The sequence below is a fragment of the Crocodylus porosus genome, unplaced genomic scaffold, assembly GCF_001723895.1.
Source record: "Crocodylus porosus isolate Cpor-Errol unplaced genomic scaffold, CroPor_comp1, whole genome shotgun sequence".
NCBI classification, from domain to species: domain Eukaryota; kingdom Metazoa; phylum Chordata; order Crocodylia; family Crocodylidae; genus Crocodylus; species Crocodylus porosus.
Window position 1 is genome coordinate 5,855,209 of NW_017728907.1, and position 21,820 is coordinate 5,877,028.

The 21,820-nt window shown below is 38.1% G+C and overlaps 1 protein-coding gene across 1 annotated transcript in view; it reads left to right on the plus strand.

The window, feature by feature from the left end:
- The window catches only part of DENND1B (DENN domain containing 1B), a 300,147-nt gene that overhangs the window by 156,384 nt on the left and 121,943 nt on the right, over window positions 1-21,820 (plus strand). Inside the window, exons 6-9 of the mRNA XM_019530566.1 lie at window positions 9,619-9,688; window positions 12,957-13,037; window positions 19,003-19,062; window positions 20,824-20,877. Coding sequence (XP_019386111.1) covers window positions 9,619-9,688; window positions 12,957-13,037; window positions 19,003-19,062; window positions 20,824-20,877 — 265 coding nt within the window. The remainder of the gene's footprint in view (window positions 1-9,618; window positions 9,689-12,956; window positions 13,038-19,002; window positions 19,063-20,823; window positions 20,878-21,820) is intronic.

Genomic DNA, 21,820 nt, shown 5'->3' on the forward strand with positions numbered 1-21,820 from the left:
TAAAAGTATAGCCAGAGTTGTCTCTAATTAGAATATTTTATCAGCGTTTATAAGATGTCTACACCTCCAAGTGTATTTTCCTTATGCTGGTACAATGAAAGATATTCCAATGCATACATGTACAGGCACACGTATGTAATTGTAAAATTCAACATCTTTCCATTATACTAAAATGCACATTAACACAATCTGAAATAAAAGATTGTACAGGTTCTGCTTACAACTGTCAAACCCCTGAGAACATTACAAATAGGTGAATAACCATCCACGTAGTACAGCCAGAAAAAAAAATGGTTGGGTTTCCCCCCAGGAGTTCTGTGTGATTCCTTGCAGGGCTCTTTAAAACAACACGGCTGCTTTGTGGAGCTCACAATGTGGATTCCTGCTGTGTGCATAGTTTCCTCGAACTTTTCAGTTAATGTACCCTCTAATACACAAGAACAATGGGGTATCCTCTTATGAGTGAGTATGTTTTAAATACATCTGATTGTGGCTATCTAGATTATTTTTCCAAATTCACTTTTCTATATGAAGACTAAATTTGCAAATTCACAGGTGAATTAGCCTAATAATTTTAATGTTATTTTTAATTGGTACAGAAGGTGTGATTCTTCTAAATTTTGGATGCCTAAATTGTTAAACTTTCAGATATTCTGAAAATATTGTCAAAAAATCTTCCTGCTGCTGACTGGATATAAGGTTGACCTTATTCACACTGAGACATGCAAAGGGTACAATTAAAATGTTCAGCCTTAGACTTGATTAATGAAATTTTATGAGTGTAAAATTGTCACCTACATTTCCAAATGAAATACTCTAATAAGGAAGACAGGTTTATATGGTAAGCCTTTGTAGTTCTTCAAATCAAACCATGCTTGAAGCATTTTCACTCTTCCTTTAGGCAAATCCCTTAGAAGCAGAATGTTTCAATTTTACACATTTTGTGTCAATTTTCCAGACAGAAAAGTAGCCCCTAGACATTAGACATTTAGCTACGGAAAGGCGGTTTCCTTAGTTTTATTTGATTACTAGAAGTTAGATTCCTGCTGGTAGTTCAGGACTGTTAGTGGTTACCTGACTCTTTGACAGAAAACATTTCCTTTCCTTTATTTAACCTTTGACTCATGAATATAAAAGTTTTATCAGACTTATACTAGAAGCACAAGTGAAGTAGAAGTCTAGTTACTACAACAGAGCTGATGCATGACTGAATAACAGTTTGAGCTTCTGCCTTGTGGCTCATTTGGATTAAAAGAAAATGTTTACATACACTTTTAATTAACCCTAAAAATCTTGTACTGTTGTTTTCTTGATAGGTGATGGCCACATTTGTAGATAGAAGCCACTGTAGTTCAAAATGTAAAACATTCGTTTCCTCAAACCATATTGTAGGCTTTGTATATAGGCTTTATACATTTTATTACAGCAAAATTTATTGTAGCACCTTTTTACAGATGAAGTAATTAGGTTGTCAGATTTTCCCACATTTGTTTTTTAGAAGTTTGTAAGGTTTTTTTTTTTTTTTTGGTAAAGAGCACACATAAATTTTTTTAAAGCATTCAAATAAAATATCTAAGTTCAATTTGAGAGATGTCTTAATCATTTAGGATTCTGAAGCCTGATGATTTTGATTGACAAATAGGGTTCAGAGTGTTTTCGTAAGTCACTTAGCTGTTTTATGAAATTTTACTTCATGGTTCCTGTAAGTTAATACAATGCCTAGTAGAAAGGGGCTTCAATATTAATTGGATCCTTTTGACATGATTACCAAGTAATTAAATGACAAAATATGCTTAAAATAAATATATGAATATAAACAAAGTGTGAAACTCCTTTCCTATCAACTTTTCATTTTATTCTGTTCAAAATAAAGATCTGCCTGAAAATGTTGAGTAGTTGCTAATGCTGCTGTTGTCATTATCACTACTATTATTACTGTGTTGCAAGCTTTTTACTATCATAGTTATAGTGAAACCATTTTTAATGTTTTTTTGTTGCTGATGATATCATTTCTGCATTACTATTTTTACAAAAACAAAAAAACTGCCAGTCAAGTAAACACATAGACACTGGCATACGTTTAACTGGAGTCCATCTTTTTTACTCATCAAGATAGTTGTGTTGAAAACAGTGAAACTACCATATGTAAAGGTTGTTTTCAAAGGATTACAAGGTTTGTCTAAGAAGAATAGCTGAGTAGTTGCCCTTGCTCATAAAACTTTTTTTAGATACAGTACATCAGTACAGTAGTGCTGTGTTAAAAATGCATTTAGTACTACAGTATTTAGTATTAGTATTTCCAAAAAGAGATGTAGACCCCAAATCCTGCAAACATTTACATATGTGTAACTTTGCCCACATGAGTAGTCATATTCAAAACAATGGGATTATCAATGTGAATTAAGTGTTTGCAAGCTCAGGCCCTTCTGGTAGCCCTGAAATTTCTACACAAGAGTTTTTGTTGTCCAGTGTCTAAAAAAACCCGCATCTCAATTTACAAATAATTGTAAACACTTACTGCAAGATTGGAAGTAAAATACTTCCTCACGGCTGTTTCCTCTTCCTCCCCCTCCCCCCCCCAACATACACAAATGCAGGCTTATTTTTGCAAGTTATATAGTGATATAAAGATAGATCTAGAAGAGGTGTGTGTAACATAATTAGCATGTGTATAAATTCACTTGTTTATATGGAAGACAGGTTTATATCCATACATATTTGTTTATTACTCATTATATAAGAAGAAAGTGATATTACATATTAAATTTAGCATTAAAACTTACAAATAAATATTGGCAGATCACAAAGATACAAAGAAAAAATACCCCTGTATGTCCATTTTGCATCATATCAGTGTTGGCAGTGCCCTGTTCTCCAGTAAATGAAGTACAGAAATGGGCAGAAACTAAGTTTAAGTCATACAGTTGGAAAACAGAAAAGATTTGCTTGAAAAAAGTAGAGAAAGATGCTTTTGGTGCTTATCTTTATTTTCATTCTTTGGGTATTACTTTTATTTATTTATTTATTCAACAATGACATACCTTAAGATACACTTTACTGTTTTGGGTTTAAGTGGCATGCTTAAAACTATTTAAACATTGTTTTCCATAGGTTTAACAGTTTTTAAAATATAGTAATTATTTTTCAAACTTCGGACTGGACAGGAATGTTTTTATAATATGGCATTTTAAAGCATTATACCTGACTCCTAAAACTTTTATTTCCTTTATATGATTTTGATTTAATAATCTGATGTTTTGGTAGATGTGGGAGTATAAAATCAGTGGGGGGTTTTCTTGCATGAAGAAACCTTGTTGAACTGGCAGTCCTGTTTGTATGCCTTCCTATAAGGAGGGAAAGCCTCCCTGAGCTCTCTGTTAAGGATCACTAGTTTCAAAACATTGATTTGACCTTTCTGTACATAATTTTAAATTACATTCAAATGTTGTTTTTACAATAAGTGTAGAGCTAAGTTCTTAGACTTTGAGAGATACTCATATTTTGAGTGATTGAAACATGATTACTTGTGTTTTATAATATGATATTGATCATGAAAACTAGAGGATCAGTAGTTAAAGGACATATTTTAGAGTTTTCTACTGCAAAGAGAAGGATTACCATGATACTCTTGAAATGTTGCACAACACAGGGGCATTGATATGTATAGTCTGAACTAATCACAGTTGACCTGTATGAAAAATAATTTTGTCTAAATTGCATGCTAGTTTGGAGATGTTTGAAATGATGCTCCAGTCTGTATCACTATATTAGACTAAGAAAGTCATTTTAAATTTGTTCTTCAGTGTTAGAAAAGTATTGCTTGGGGATTTGCTGTTAAGCTCCCTCCACTTCTCTCTTTCCTTTTTTTCCTCCCCTCCCTCCACATATCTATGTTATATCTCTGACACCCATTAAACTGTGCTAACATGTTCCCAGAAAGTAACAGAGCAGGATATCTAACAGGGAGAAACTTCTAGCAGGGTCAGTCACTTTGTGAGATTTCTTATTCAGTCCTATTCCCCACAACATGTAGCAATCATACCTGTAGCACTGAGTGCCTTTCCTGAAGGTGGACTATAAATTTATTTTTCATAGTAATGAAAAGCAAAGGCTGCAATTGAGGTATGTTATGAAATATTATTTTAAACTCTAAATAGTACCTGATGGCATAAAGTTGTGTTAGATCACTAAAAGATGAGCTTTAATGTGATTAATGGATGGCACAATATCCAGCAAACCCTTTTAAAGAAGGTCAAAAATATCTCTCTAGCAGCTTTCAAGAACTGGGCTAATTCAACCTAATTTCTGTTAACTTGAGGATTCCCTGCAGGATTATAAAGCCTCTAGCAACATTTTTTAAAAAAAGGCTGCTTCAGTCTGAGCTTCTTCTGAAGCCATCTAGGTTTGTGGAGATCACTTTCTTTTTTAGAAAAAAGCAGTATTTTTATCCTTTGTGTATTGTTTTGGAACAATTTTTTCAATGCAGCATACCCTACATCTCTGAAAAGCATCATTTAAAATGTTTTGACCCATTTGGAAAGAAAATCAGTCTTTCTGTTAACTGGGTGCATGACTTCATCTGGAGTACATGCAGATGATTTCCTCAAAACTGTTTTGGAATAAAATTTCCTGAAGACTTTTTGACTGCAATGAGCTGTTTTGACTACAGTGAAATAACAAAAGATTTTAACATTGTGCCTTCTGTTTTCATAAGCATACTGTCATACAACAAATAGTATGGCCAAATAGTTCCAAATTTTGACTTTTTAAAGATGCAGTATATATATACCCATCAGAGATTGAATTATTGTTAAAAAAAACCCTGACTTTACAGTCTAGTCCAGTTCTTTTAAAAAATTTTGCAAATTTCAAAGCCTTGACTTTGGTGACTTTGGCATGTGTCAGAGTTGAAGTTTGGCACCCACACTTTAAAGTTCTTTGAATGAGAGAGTTTACAAAATAATGTTTACTTTTGCATCCTATAGCTGTGAACAGGTGTTTGCAGGTCCTGGCTTAGGCGGTTTACTTTATGTCCAAGGACTGGTAGATCTGGAAGGAGATGGGTCTGCAGGGGAGGCTACCTGGTTTGGGGGAGGAGGGACTAGTCAGGGGCTGCTGAAGTATCCTGGTTGGGTGGGGATAGGGAGGAACAGCTGAGCCTCAAGGCTGTGGAGCGTAACTGGGCTTTCCCAACCCTAGAGCTGTGCTGGGAAGATGTGTATGAGTTTATTAGAACTGGTTAACCCATGCTGATCTGGACTAGGGACAGACATTACACATAAACTGGTTTAAGTGATGAGAAACTAGTTTAAACCTGTAACAGAGCAGATGTTCAGTGCACATAAACCAGCTTGAAAATAGCTGAAAAAGGTTTAAGACAAACCTGGTTGAATGTAGTTTCAGACTTAAATGATTTGGGTCAAAGCAATTTTTGCAATGTTTGTCTTAGACCTCTTCCTGGTTTAAGTTAAATCAGAGTCCTCCAACATCCCTGATGCTTTGCAACTCTGAATGGGGCTCTGCTCCAGCCCAGGAGAGCTGGCCTCTCCCCTTTGCTCCCTGGCTGTAGCTGTGGCAGAGACTGCAGGGCATCTGCCTGGCTTACTCCTGCTCCTGCCTCCTCCCCCTCACCAGTCCCTGTTCAAGCATGGATTTTCCCCTCTCTTCTGCCTTACACAGACACCTCTCAGCATTAGCTAACATACTGGTGGCCTGGGATCTGGTGGCCGTCTAGAAACTCACCAGGGGGACCAGCAGAAAATAGGTGAAGCTATGTTCCCTTGGGCACCACCTAGGATAACAAGGAATAACGGCCACAAACTGATTGAGAGTAGGTTCAGGCTTGATATCAGGAGGCACTACTTTACAGTTAGGGCTGCCAGACTCTGGAATGGGCTCCCAAGGGAGGTGGTGTTCTCCCCTACCTTGGGGGTCTTCAAGAGGAGGTTGGATAGATATCTGGCTGGGGTATTATGATCCCAGCACGTGTTCCTGCCCAGGGCAGGGGGTTGGACTTGATGATCTGTTCAGGTCCCTTCCGACTCTAGAAACTATGAAACTACCACATGCTGGCTACAGTCTCTGGTATGGGAGACCGGACAAAGGGAGACAGGGCAGTGTTGGCTATGGGCTTTCTGTAGCTAATCAAGAGGTAACTGGTAATGTCCCTCTGTTCCTTCTTTGGAAAAAGTTGTTTAAGAAGAGCTTGAGCTAATGAGAGAGGTTGTTGTTAGCATCTGTCAGCTCATCAAACAAAACAACTCCCTGTGTAACTCCCTGCTGTGTAACTCAATGCTGTGTTATCAAGAGCAAGGGAGGAAGGGGGGCCCCTCCCTAATCAGAACATCTTGCTGGGGACTGGCCACGTCCCCCGTCCCCCCCCCCCTTAATTCAGCACTCTGGAAAGGAAAGGAGGGCTGCTCTAATGCCCCCTGGCTTCTAGCATGTGCCTGCATTTCTTCAGTCCAGAGGGGATGTCTGTTTGGTTACAAACTGGTTTAGCCTAGCCAGGTTAGACTAACGTGCAAATATTTAATCAATTCAGGCTCAGACTTTTTGAGTGTCTGTCCCTAGCCCTAAAGTTAGTTCTTGTCTAAGAAGAACAAGAACTTAGTTGATCTAAAGTTAGTTCTTGTCTAGTTCAGGGTCACCTAAGCCCTGTGAACACCTGTGCACACAGCCATTTAGCTCTCCCTAAGCTTAGTTAGGGAAATCCAAACATAATGCTTGTACACACTCTAAGCTTATGAAACTTTTCCAATTAATGAACCACTTTTTGGAAATTGTTTCATAAATGTTAGATTTGCAAAATATAACAATTAAAATTAGATGATATGTATATAGTATTTCTGGGATAGATAAATTGAACACCACACTTCTTTTACACATAACTTTATTTTGCAGTAAGTGTTGAATTGGTTGTTCTTTTTGTCCTTCTTGGAGCCTGAAGATTAATGGCATTCTTTTTCCAATGTTGCTGGCAAAAAAAATTTTCCTCAGCTTGTTTCAGTCTTCTCATCCCCTCCATAGCCACTTTTTTCCACCCCAAAGATGGCTGTAAAATATTGTTATTTGCCTTTTATAAAGAAAAAAGGGGCTATATATTACCTGTGCTATGAATTACGCTTGATCATCTTGTATAAGTTTAGGTATGGGTGCTCTATGTGTTCCTTTCTTTCTCTTCTCTGATTTGGTTCATTTCTCCATCCAAGTCATTTGACATGGAATGACTGTCTCTTTCTAATTCTCCAAGAAAATGTCTTTAATTTACTCCTTCATAAGTGTTTCACCTCTAAGCCCTTCTATGGAAGTAAATATGAAGTTATATTTAAATAAATGAAAAATTGTATGTTTTTTCTTCCTGTCTTTGGCATAGAGTATGTCCTTTCTTCTCTGCATCTGCTACAGTTGAAAGTCCACCAAGCAGAAGTTTTTTAGACTTACCTTATAGAGCTGCAAATGCGTCAGAGCAACATAATATTATTTATTCAGTGGGATAATAACCTATTTCTTGGAGTTCTGTTACTATTTAACAGTATGCTGTGTAGGCAGTAACATCAGATGCCATTTCATTTCTTTCATACACTGCTATTATTATTTTTAATGAAGTGTTCTATAAGGTAGTAGAAAATAGATCAGAAGACAAAGTTTGATATTTTAACATTTGTATTAGGTCATACCCGAATGAACTAAGACTTTCTTATGAACTAAAAATGTTTCAGTTAGGCTTGAAAGAACAGCAGCAAGAGGAGGAATTTCTTTAAGAGCCAACAGTGAAGCTGCTATAAGAATAGCAAACTGAAATTAATTTGTTATGTAAACAATCATTGTGTTCCTCACTAAAATAATAAATTAAGTTTCTCTTAGAGAAAAGAGCAAGAGTTAGAACTGGTGACTCTTCCTGCGGCTTGTCTAGCTGTCTCTTCCTTGGCTTTAGCGACTAAGCTGTTATCCAGAAAATGTAACCATTCCACAAATTGGACAAGACTGAGACTTAGCTTCTGTACACCATGGAAGGTCTCCTTTAACAAGATTTCCTCTTCCATCAGAAAAAAAAAACATTTAGGAAAAGACTGCATCTGGAAGTTTCCATTAGCAATTGAGAAGCAGCTATTGTAACAATCTCTGACACTTATACTTCACTTATAAATCACAACTGGAAACAAAATGTGCTTTGGATCATTAAAAATATGCTATGAAATGCTACATTAATAGCATTCTGTACAATGTAGATTGTGGTCTTAGATGTGATAAAAGCACATAATGTTATTTCATTAGTAAAATTATAATGCAAACTAAAAATAATTCCTTCCAAAACTATTTTAAACTGCTGTGTAATTTATGGTATGGTAGAATTCATTTTTGTGTACTGTTATATTTGTGATAAAACACTGGTAGAAGAAAAATGGCAAATGGCAATTGATAAGTATGTCATTTATTACCTCGGTATTGTTTAAGAACTCTTTTAAGATTTATTAAATATAAAACATGCTTGAAACATGATGTATTCTTTTATTTTAAAAGCATCAGTGTCCATCATTAGGAGTATTGGAGAGAGCCCATTTCTGCAAAAGTAGGAGTAAAATGCTGCAGCAGTGGGGGAGGAGGGAGGAGAACAGGGACAGCAAGGCAGGGGGCCAAGTGGCTGCAGGGTGAACAGAGTTTTATCAGCACAGTCCTCACTTGCCCTCTTGCTGCTGAGGGCCATGTCCAGCAGGGCCCCAAATTCTGTGTTAGGCCATGCTCCCAACTTCCTGTAGTCTGGTGAGCCAGATGGAATGGCTCCATGGGCCGGATCCATCCTGTGAGCTGCATGTTTGACATGCCTCCCCTATAAAGTGTACATTTGATGCAAATCTTTTTGTTTTTTACAACAAAAAAAATTAGTTTATGGTTATCAAATGCATAAACTCATAAATGAATATTAAATGCAATTTAAGTCCATTTAGAACTGCTTAAATGCTTCACAGCACTATATTATTTATTGCAGGGATAATAACCTTTTTTTTCTTGGACTTTTACCATTTACCAGTATGCTGTGTAGGCAGTAACATCAGATGCTATTTCATTCCTGTTGTACAATGCTATTATTGCTTTTAATAAATTGCTCCATAAGTTAGTGGAAGATAGAAGATACAATTTGATATTTTATCATAAATATTAGGTGCTTAATGCTTTCAGTTTAAAATGTTTTAAAAATCTTGTTGTTTTATGAGGTTATTCTTCACTTACATGGACCTTTCTGTTGCTGTCTGTCTTACATGACATTTTTTTACATGACATGATATACCTATTGCATTTTTCCTATCGAGTGCTAAAACAGCCATTTATAATAAATATAGCTGAATTAAACATTTTGCAAATATAGGGATATTTAATAGTTACAATTTTAAGAAATGCAATTATGTCAGTCTGGCAATTAAGTACTCTAGAGCTTAATATTCTTGATATGTATTTAAATGCAGGCATAAATAAAATGTATCAGTAAGCATTTTCTTGGGATGGGTATGCTGTAACTGCCAGTAGTTAATCTGTGGTAAGCACTATATGTGCAGTGGAAAAAAGGCACTCATTTACTTATTATATTTAATCAATAAATATATTTTATTTTTTTTTTAGTTACCTGCCATGGTTTGAGATATACTACAAGCTGTTAAATACTCTGGCAGATTATTTGGATAAAGAACAGGTAATTTTAGATGTTGCTTGCTTTGACTAAGAAGAATGTTTTTAATTCTTGCAAAACTGTCTTTATTGTCTTCATGTTTAAATAATACATGTAATTTGCAGAAGAAAAAAAATCTTTGTAATTTTATAATTTTGTCAAGTGGTCAGCAAATTTGACATTTATCCCAATGGAATTAAAAAGAAGGGGGGAGAGGAGGATTGGGTTATACTTCCTCCACTATCTCTTGAATGTCACGTATTAATTTTCAAAAGCTGCTTGAGAATATACTGCTGCAAAGTGACATAGTCCTTGTATAAACAGATCCTCAGTTAAATGTGAACAGTGTCGCATCACTGGAGAACTATATGACATCTTATTTGTTAACCAGATAGTTCCAGAGATTTAGGGTTATCTGATCCATGCACTTTTTCCTGAACTGCATTAGATTTGATATACTATTTAGACCTTCATACGAACTAAAAACTGCTTTTCATAATACTGTCATCTTGACTAGAAGGGGAAAATTGCTTGCAGTGTTCAGGGAAGACTATGGTAGTTTAGTCTGCATATTCATAAGCAATTAGATATATCCCAGGATTATGCAGGAGAAGCAGTATTGGCATCTGTCTTTATTAAGAGCATTAAAGCTCTACCTTCTTGTTTGAAGTATGTTGGTGTTCTAGATACTTATTTTAAAAGAGGAAAAAAGGATCAATAGTTAACCATATGCTGTAAGGCTTCTGAAACTTGGCATTTCAAGAAGTTATGAACTACTGTAATAGGAAAAACATATAAGCATAAATAAGCTGAGGAAAGTAATTCACAATCTTTTATCAGTGTTATAAAGTTATAATAAAGCACAGTAGTGGAGCTGGGCAACTTAAAACAATATAAAGTACATTGAAGCCTTATTTTGAGATAGAACAGTCAAACATTTTAAACTTTGTTTTATTTTAGTCCTATACAGTTCACTGTAAATAGCAGGGGTTTTGGGGGGCTTACACAGGGCACTGGCTGTTTTTACCTTTTTCTCTTTCTGAGCGCTCCTTCACACTAACAAATAAATTCCTTTTTTTAAATAGCCGACAAAGCTGCAACTTTATAGTAGTATAAATCAAGAAGTCTGCATCTTAATGAGGCTGAAGTTCTAGCATTGTAAGAAGGGGAAGTATTTTGTTTAGTGTACTATCTAGTCTTTTGTCTCTGGAGTAGAGCTGTGCTTGTATAAATTATGCCAGTTTAGCTGTATCTGTCCACTTCCATCCTAGGGTAGTCATTTCCTAAATTCTGCCAGGCTGTTACTTGCTCCCTGCCACTGTATTGACAAGGTGCTGTAATATAGCCCTTACCATCACAGCACATCTACGTGTCTGTCCATTCTTTAATCCTAGTGTATTATATATATATCAGTGTATAAATCCAACATTAACTGCATTGAGATATGTGAATGTCTTCACATAACATTACCCTGATATAATTATCAGGGAGTTTGTGATTCACTTACCCAAAGATAGTGCCATATTTACCCAAATCTAAGATGAGGTTTCCCATCTCCCAATCAGCCTGGGAGGTTATGGGGAGCAGGAACTGCCCCATCTTGGATTCACGTACTGACCCAGGGTAGATGGTGGCTTATTTCCAGCTTTGGCCCTGGGCTCAGAGCTTGAAGCCTGAGTTGAGCCACCACCTTCCCTGGGCTGGAGCGACTTGTTTGGTGAGGGAGGAGCACACAGCCAGGAGAAGTGTGCAGGAGACCACAGCCTGTTCCCCCACCCCTTTCCCCCTGTGCCTATGCCAGCTTCCCCCTCCCCACTTACATTTTTCTCCAGCTCTGGTCCCTCCAGCCCCAACCCAGCCCAGTCTGGCTGGGAGCTTCTGCTGCTTCTCCCTGGCTAGGCCACGGCTCTGCTGCTGTTGAGTGCTCTGGAGCATAGAGCTGCAGCAGAAGGGAAGGGAGGGGGTGTTTGCCATAAGTGGGGTAAGCAGGGGGTGGGAGGCAGGCTGCAGAAGGGCAAAGGGTAGAAGATAGACTGCAGGAGAGAACAGGCATATGAGAGGCAGGGAGTTGCAGTGCCTGGCAGAGACATGGAAGGTAAGGCTCAAAGGGCAGGAGGTGTGTGGTGGGGGGCACATGGCAGGTAGCAGGCAAAGGGGGGAAAGGCGTAGGGGCAGAAGGGATGGGGTGGGTGGAGGTGGGGGGTGAATTTAAGACAATCTTCCACTAAGATTCTGTAATAAATTAGTTCTAATTTTCCATGTGTAGAATCTAACTGTTGGAGGTATAGTCTCTGGAGACATCTTGGATTTGGGTAACTATGGTATCTGAAATAGGACCTAAACCAAAAGCTATGTTGACTAATTCAAGATCCCAGTAAATCTACCCAAGCTTTCACAGCAAGGTGTCAGCTAGTTTGTAGGAATGCTGAATATATGGAGCAACTGACATTTAACCCTTTCTCCATGCAAAACTGATTATCTTTGGTCAAATTACTTAAAAAATATTTCAAGATTTTGTGCTTTTCCCAGTCAAATAAAACCATTTTTTAATTTCAGAACATCCTTGTAGGTACAGTTCTGTTTCTGAAACCAGGTCATGGCACCATGATCAGATCCTGTAACAACAGAGACATTTGAGTTGGATGTACAGCTTTATTCAGCAGGCATTCATATGGCATTTGCATCTATCACAGTATTTGGTCATGGTAGTATCAAAGCATTTTGGGGAATTAGGAGGAGCCATAGCCTAGCAGTTCAGTGAGGTTTAGAGTCCCCAAAGAATATGCACATACTGTGCCACCCAACAACATCTGTGGAAATGCATTTTGTGGTAGCCCTCCTGCACATAGAGACGAGATGAAGGAGCACCCAGACAACTCAAGAACACAAGTATGAATAGGGAAACTTGTCTGTGAGAGACAGAATAGCCCCATTTCAGAAAGACAATATTATGCCAGCTTAGGTCAGTAGCTTTGTTCTGTGCTCTACTAAACTACTACTAATATGGCTCAGCAGCCTTATTAATGCCATTTTACAGAGGTTTGAGTAACATTGTTAAACTACAAGCATAACCTGGGGAATGTAGACAAAGAATGTGAATGTGAAAGAGCTGATTTTAGAACTTGCAAAATGTGTGTGTTCTGTAGGCATAAAGGTAGAGTGGGTCTATGCCTTAACATTTATCTGCTGTGTTATAAAATATAGTTATCTGTATGATTAAGTGTAAGATCATTATTAAAATTAATTTATGTTATTTGTATATGATGAAGTCCTTTTTTAATATTTCCCATAGGAAAATGATTTAAATGATTTGTTAAAATCATTATATAACCACGCTGTGCCAAATGCAAATACTCCTGTCAGTTTAAATGTGGTAAGTAGCATGTATAACATCTCTCTACCATAAAGCATTTTAGCAATTGTTGTGGTCAGTAAACCCAGGCAGAACCTAGGCTTTTGTACTTGGTTATAAATGTCTGGTTCTTTTGCTGCTGCTTTTTAAATGGCTTGCAATACCTTATTCACTAATAACTATGTAGAAATTGTGTGTGTGGATATTGCAGTGTCGCTAGCTTAGAACCCTAATTCTAAACTAGCAGAAATTGAGATTTGCTGTCTGGGTGAGAGATAAAGTACCATAGTATCTGGCAATATTGCTTTCTCTCTATTGCAGTGCTAGCTGCTTAAGTTGAGCACCACGAGTTGCTCCTGGTGTTGATCAGGAGTGCCTGTTCATGCCCTGAGTATGGAGAGGTACAGAATTTTACATGAACAAGTCTATGCTTGGTTTCTCTTGTCTGCCAGTGCTCTTTCGCCTCTTGTGCAAGAAAGAAGTACAGGAGTAGCTTTGCTGCTTTGTTTCAGGATTTCATCAGGTGCTGACCAATGAACAAGTCCATAACCACATTACTTTTGTGCATGCTGGATTTTCTTTCCATGATGCAGGGTTAAGTCCTGAACATGTGGCAAAATATGGCTTGCACAAGAAAATCAAAATGTTAAGTATATCCCTTATTGTTAGTAGTGATTTTGTTTATCACATGCAACAAACACCCCGAGGTTACCTTTCATGGTTAATATACTTTCTGAATGAATGAGTTTTTCAACAAAAAGTTAAATATATGCATGTTAGCTAGGAAGGCCAAGCATTATGTCAAATATGAGAAGGTTAATATATGAATACATTTCTCAATTCTTTTGGCAAAATTATTGGAAAATAATATTTCAGCATATAATACATGGTATTTCAGATGTGTATTAGTACTGTAATGCAGAATAATATTTTTAAGTAGTCTGACTCAAGTCATGAACGACCCTAAAAATGATTAGAATCTAGTAGTTTGGCTTCATCTAGATTCTCAATCTTGTGTGTAGGGGCGGTGTTTTTTCCCCTCTTTTTCTGATTATACCACTCCATACTTGAAGTTAAACAAATTCTGGCTTGCTGTACTGTAGCCTGCTTAAACATGTATTCTTTGCTTGCTTTTCTGGCTTTGCAGCAGCTAACTCGGATAGTGCTGTTAGAGCTGAGCACCTTTCTGCTCACATGTGTGGTACTGGCACATGTGAAACAAAGTGATCACAAATCCATGGTGGTTTTGCTGCTTGCAAATAATTGTTTCCCTAGTGAAATATCATAATTAGCAGGACAGAAACAGTAAAAAGTGGGTATGCGCAAGTTACATATGCTCATAGTGTTTAAGGCCACAAGGGACCATTAGATTATACAGCCTGACTTTTCTCTGTATTCACTGGCCATTAATTTTAACCCATTTACCCTGTTTTGAGCCCCATTACTTAATGTGGTTTAACCTTTTAAGGCATATCTTCCAGAAAGATATCTAGTGTTGATTTGGAGACGTAAGATGAAGATTCCACTATTTCCCTTGGTGGTTTGTTCCAGTGATTAATCACTGCTAAAAAGTTGTGCCTGGTTTCTAATTTGAATTTGAATAATTTCAGCTTCTAGCCATTGGTCCTGGTTATGCCATTTACACTAGGTAAAGAGTGCTGGTATATTCTTTCTTTGAAGATACTAATACACTGTATTCAAGTCACTTCTCCAATCTTTTTTTGATAAGCTAAACAGATGGAGTTCTTTAGGTCTCTCATTGTGAAGCACTTTTTCCAATTCATGAATATTTTTGGTGGCCATGGTACTTCTTTCCCCCTTCTACACTCCCATTTTTTTTAGCATCTTCAAAATAACAATTTTATTTATTTTTCAGCAATCATCTGTAAGTGGAACATTGCTGAAATAAAATATTAGTTAATACTTTTGCAAGAGTAGTATTACAGGAGTATTCTTAACTAAAAAATCCTAGCCAAAATCGGCATGGGACAGTTGAATTAAGTGGCAAGAATATTCCTTAATACTTCTACCACTAGACCCCTGCCCGCACTCTAGCTTCTTGGGGTATCTTCTCTTTCTACCTTGCCTGTCACGCTTTGGTGTTATTTATAAGGTTTTAGGAGGCTGCCCCGGGGGCCCCAGAGCAAGCCGAGTCTAGCTCTGCCTTGTCCTTTGGACACTGTGCTAGGGTTCTCATGGCCCTGCTCGTGCCTCAGAGTACCAGTTGCCCAATGGACTATTCATGGCCTCCTTCTGTCCCTGTAGCCATGTCCATACCTTGCAGGTGTTCCTTTAAGTTGTCCACTGAGCCCTCTGTCCCACCCATCAGACACTCCAGTCAGCCTGCTATGCCCCTGGTCCTGGCAAGGCTCTTCCTTTCTCTGGGCCCACCCCAGTTTAGCTGGCACCCCTTTCAGCCCATGCAGCTGAAACCTGGTATGGTTTCCATCCCCCTGCTATAGCCTTAATTCTCCAGACTTTGGCTTGGTTCTCCACAGTTGATGCCAGGCCAGGTCCCTGACTCCAGGGTCATTGACTTCAGGCCAGGCTGCTTAGGCTTACTCCCAGCCCTCCTCTGGGTCCTGGACCCTGGGCCAGATTGCTTTCAGTGCCTCAGCCCTCAACCCACTAGGTCCCTGACCCCAGGCTAGGCTGCCTGGCACTGGCTTTAGCTCTCCCAGCTTCAGGGTAACTCATTACACTAACCTCAGCCCCGTGGGTCCCTGACCTCTTGGCTAGGCCACTTCTGCTGGCTTTGACTCTCCCAGCCTTGGCCTACACCAGCCTACAGCCCTCTGGGTTCCTGACCCCAGGCTGCCTAACAGTGAATGCCCCACCAATCACCCCCCTGTGGCCTCCACACCTTCCCTGTAGCCACAGCTCAATCCTCCAGTTAGCTTAATCAGAATATAAACACAGGCAAAATGGTTGTACAACAGAAATCCTTCCAACATTGGGTAATTACTTTCCTGAAAGCTATGAGTCCCCCTTAGTTCTTTCCTTGCAGCCTTCTGAGACAGCTCGGGTATCAGCCAGTCAATTCTTGCAGCCATCTCCTTCAGGAGCTCCTCTACCTGCTGCCTGCAGGGTCAGACTGACTGTCGGGTCTCAGGCACTTGGTTTATGTGCCTCCAGACCACACCCTTAACTGTCGGATGATTCTCCAGCCATGCACATGAGGTTCCATTTTGGTCTGGTGACCACGCTTCCCTTCTCTGCTGGCTTAGCTCAGCTGCTTGCAGTTCTTTGCTCCGGGGCTGCAAACATTTCTGCTCCCTTAGCTGCTTAGTGTAGGGCAGCTAGCTCCTGGATAATAATACCCCAAGGGCAGCTTATAGCCCTATTTTATCTGGCCTGCTTATTCTCCAGCAGTTTGCCTTTGCCCAGCTGATGGACCCTTGCAGCAAGCTTGGTCTGCCAATGTCTCTCCTTAAAGTAACAGGAGTAATAGAAAGTAGGGGTGGGTGAAGTGGGCCCTATTCGATTCAGATTTGATCCGAATCGGGGACACTGATTTGATTCGTTAATTTGGATCGCTGTCCTTGATTCAATTCGGCTGAATCCAAATCTGAAGACTCGATGCTGATTCGGAGAATCAGTATTTCAGACATAGACACAGCTTTAAATGTCTGTTCTACATACCTCGAGGTACCAGTGCGGCTTGTGAACACTGCGATGCTGGGGCTCATGGAGCGTCCCACAGGAGTGTGGGGAAGCCCTCAACATGCTCAGCGGCAAACCCAGAAGTGGACTGGAAAAACTTGCAGTCCACTTCTGGGTCTGCCAGGGAGCATGGGTTGGGGGGACACTTCTGTGGAATGCTCCATGTGCCCCAGCATCACAGCGGTCACAAGCCACCTGCTACCTAAAGGTATGTAGACAAAACATTTAAAGCTGTGTCTATATGCAAATTGCCAAATCTTTCCAAATCTCTCCAAATTGATTTGGAGGTTTCTGTTTGGATTTGGAGAGATTAAAGTGTCCTCTGATTCGATTCAGATTCGGAGATTCGGCCACCGAATTGGGCCAAATCTCCACCGCATCGAGTCAGGGACTAAAGCTTTGCACAGCCCTAATAGAAAGCTTCTTCACTTCCTATCTTAACCACTTGTGAAGTGCTGCACACACAGTTGCTCATTTCACTTGAGAGGGCTTGCCTACATTAGGCTATTTGCTCTGTTGGACGACAGCTAAGAACACTCAAGTGACACAGTGCTGACTATGAAGTTAACCTTCTGTCATCCAACTTGAGTCTCCCTAGCTTTGCCTTGGCATTGTAAGATTTTCAAATGTTGATGTTTCCAAATGTGTCTGCATCTCTGTAGTTTGCTAAATAATTCAAAGGATTTTGGAAACCATTTAAATGAAAACTGCTTATAAAAATGCAGGCCCATTGCCAAAGGCAAAGCAAGTGGCGTGGGACCAGATTGGTAGCAGCTATAGCAAATAAACAAATGGACATATTCAACTACGCTGGGTAAAAAGTTGTTACTGAACTTGATAGAGGTGTGTAGGCATTGATAAAGGTCATGGCTGCAGGAATTTGGGAACTGTTTTTGTCACATTCTGATCTAACTTTGTAAATAGATGTCCCACCCTTTTTTAGTCCCTCATATATCATAAATTTTGTAAGTCTTAAACTTTGGTTGCTGATAAATTTGAAATTAAATTATATTGTAATAAGCAACTCTAAAAACGGCAGTATGGAATTTGATGTTTAATGTCCCCAAGTGGATCCGGATCAAATTAGTTGGTGCCTGTCTTTTAGTAAATTAGTAAAAGCCTGTTTTTTCTGTCAGCTTCTGGCATCTGAACACCAAGCTATGTTCTTTCAGTGTTGCACATCAATGGTAAAGATTGTACAAATGCTACTTTACTATAGTTAACTATTTTTTCATGATAATAGAGCTAGAATGTAGCTCAGATCACTCGCTTTAAAATGTTTTGCCCTGAAAGACTAACAAGACTAAAATGTAGTAGCAGTTCCCTTTTATCAGAAGTCAGCCATTTGTGGTTTGATTATGCACTAGGAACAGGTATATGGATGACCGTACCCACACATTAACCTGACCTTTCCCTTAAATGTACCTCTGAGTGTTCGGATCATTTAATACAGCTACCATCTTAAACTGAGCTGTATTGGGGTGACTGACACCTGTGACCCCATTTTGATACCCGAGTTTCAAATACACCCGTATGCTTTTATGTCATAGTGTGACTACCTTGATGCTAAGAGGTTGGAATCAGAGCAGCCATCCAAAAATCATTCTGTCATGAGTGGGGTATAGTCATTAATTGTTCAAAAATTGAATTCTAACTCCTGTGCAAACTTTTTTCTATAGTATACAATGTATATATTTTCTATAACTCTGTCAACAAACAAAATGTATATTTCACTTTGGCTAGATACAGACATTACACTTTTACCAGTAAAAGTGATTGGAAATTGGTCTGTATCTATAACAAAAGAGAAGTTTAGCACACAAAACCAGTTCATACCTGTAAAAGAACTGAAGTTGGCACATGTAGACTGGTTAAAAAATGGCAGAACCCAGTCTAAGTTATCCTGCCCTCCCCCCCCCCAAGGGCAAATGCATGCTCTGTTGGCAACTGATCTAAACTGTGCTGCTTAAAGAAAACCGCGTAACTTAGATCAGTTCTGCCTCAGGCTTTTTGAATGTCTGTACCTAGCCTTTGTTTTCTCATCCTTTTGCACTTACAATAGCACATTCATTCCTTTGCCCATTTTATTTACGAAATGGTGGATTCTCCATTGAAATAGTTTTATCCAACTAATAAAAGTCACATTGTTGTTTAAAATATCAGATGCGGGAATTTTACTGATTAAGACAGAATTTCTATTGTTCTAAAATATTACACATCAAAAGGAATTCAGGCAAGAATTTCAGAGATTAAATTTTGTTGGTGAGATTTAGTATTTTGGTTTAAAAATGAACTCTTAAATCTTTCTCTCATGTTGCATAAGAACCAAGAGATGTTTTTTGCAAGTGAACACGTTCTGAAAAAACAGCCTTACCTAGTATCGGTGAGTTTGAAAGGCACTGGCTACTTAAAACCTGCTCTGATGAAATAAATAATTACTTGCCATCTGATATCTTTGTTGATTTCAGGCTATTTGTATCTGTCCTTTGGGAAATGATTATGCTGTGGCTTTTTAGTCTAAAACACGCAATGTTATATTAATGTATTTTCTGATTACTAAACTTAATTTCAGAATTACAGTATGTGTGAATTACAATCCAATAGAAAATAATGGTTGAAATTGGACTGAACAAAAATCACCCACACTTATTATTGCTGCCATTTTTTAAGTAGCAGTTACATTATAATAGGCAGCATTTGTTCATTGCATGAGCCACTAACAGTAAAGCATGATGGCTTCTCATAGTATATACCTGATGTTCTGTTAGTAGAACTGAATATTATTTCTGTTATAGAACATGAGATAATTTGCAATATTTATTAAATTACCATCTCACAGAATCTATTTAGAATTATACTCTGTGGACAAATGAACTGTTTTTTTACTGGAATAATACTGTAAACAGAAAATTAAGGCTTTCACATTGATCTGGATGTGTTTCTTGTCTTGACAACTGTAAAAAAGAAATTGTTTTTCTATGTCCTTCATTGCTGTGTTAATGCAAATTGGCATCTTGCATTATTTATTATGCAAACGGTGCAATGTCTATGTAATATATTTTTTATAGCTAATCTTTGAGATTTTTAACTTGTGCCAGATTAATTAATTATTGTTGTGGAGAAAATGTTCTTTTAAGTGCATCAGAATGGTCAGAAAGAGCTTCTCACATAATGTAACACAAATAGATAATATTGTTTAAAAATGAGCGACATTTAAAAGTTTATGTACTTCATCATATACTTATTTATCTCTTCTAAGTGTCATTAGAAATCCATTCTAAATTTGTTAAAACATAAAAAGTACAATATGTGTATAATACATCTAAAATAATTATTTTTTTATCATAATTAAGAGGCCATTTGTGTAAAATTTCATTTAAAATAAATAAATATAAAATAAATACATGGAAAAGTAGGTAGCCAGTGACTGTTTAGTATGTATATACTAAGAAAAAGTGACAAATACTTTACTCCTATAAGATTAGACTAAAATTGGTAAGGATATGCTGGTCAACCTAAGCTCTGTAAAGTCCTTCAAATCTGTCATGAATTGTTGTGCAAGCACACGTAGTCTTAGTTTGAATCCTACACTTCAAATATTTTCAGTTAAAGATAGTTTTGAAAGCGAGTGAAGGTCTAAATACATCAGTCTTCTTTCCTAATGAACTTATTTTCTTGTGTGTAATGTTTTTCCATTTTCAGCCTGTTTGTTTTCTTCATTATACATACTAGTGTGTGTGTATATATATGTGTGTGTGTGTGTGTGTGTGTATATATATAAATAATAGTATAATGAAAACATATAAACTATATTTTAAATAAAACTATATAAAAATGTAATAGGAGGAAATTATTTGTCACAAATTCTTAATAACCAATCCTAAAACTATATCTTACTTTTAATTTTGGGATAATCTTGAAATTCAGGTAACTTCAGTAGCATTGCAGTACTACCAAACAATCTTTTAAAAACGATCTGTTGCACTACAGATTCTTATTTCAGGTCCTGCTCTGTTAATTTGTCCCATAATGACATGGAAAACTATTGGAAATATTTGGCTATTTCTTTAAAGGACCTTGTCTCTTCTTATCTCTTCCATCTCTTTCTCCAGAAAAATATTAATTATTTTTCTCTATTTACCAGCATTTATACTTCATTACTCCTGATGTAACTGGATTGCCAACTATCCCTGAAAGTGTAAGTAGTATAATTGCTTTTCTAAATGTTAATGCATGAATTTCAGCCTCTTTTCGCTAGAGTGGCTGATTTAAATTTGTAATTTTGGTTTATGGGCTACGCCTACAAAGTTGGAGCTATATACTGCCTTTTTGCTGTTGCAGATCTTGCGCTATTGTTAATAGGAGTTTTACTAAAATTTTCAAAGGAGGAAACCTATAGTTGGTATACTGTATTTTCTCACATTCCATCCCCTCACATGTTTGTCTGGGGAAGGTAGAATGAAAAAAAAATTGTCAAAGTTATGGCTGAAGACTGGACTCCATAGTAGCATCTAAAATTTTGAAAACAGCTAAAAACTGTTTTCAGAGCTATGAATAGGAGAAGAGATACCAGAACAGACAGCAAATGTGCTGAAGAAAGGATTATAGTTTCATAGTTTCTAGGATCAGAAGGAACCGGAACAGATCATCAAATCTGACCACCTGCCCTGGGCGGGAACGAGTGCTAGGATCATAATACCCCAGCCAAATATCTATCCAACCTCCTCTTGAAGACCCACAAGGAAGGGGAAAACACCACCTCCCTTGGGAGCCCATTCCAGAGTCTGGCAGCCCTAACCATAAAGTAGTGCCTCCTGATATCAAGCCTGAACCTGCTCTCAATCAATTTGTGGCCATTATTCCTTGTTATCAAGGTGGTGCCTGGAGAACCTCACCTATTCTCTTCTGGTCCCCACTAGTGAGTTTATAGATGTCCACCAGATTCCCACTCAGTCTTCTCTTGTGGAGGCTGAATAGATTCAGGCCCTTTAGCCTGGCTTTGTAGGGCCTGGTCTGCAGCCCCCTGACCATGCAAGTCTCCCTCCTCTGGCCCCTCTCAAGGTTAGCCTCATCCCTCTTGAAGTGTGGCACCCAGAACTGGATGCAGTACTCCAGGTGTGGCCTCTGACTGGTGCTGCATA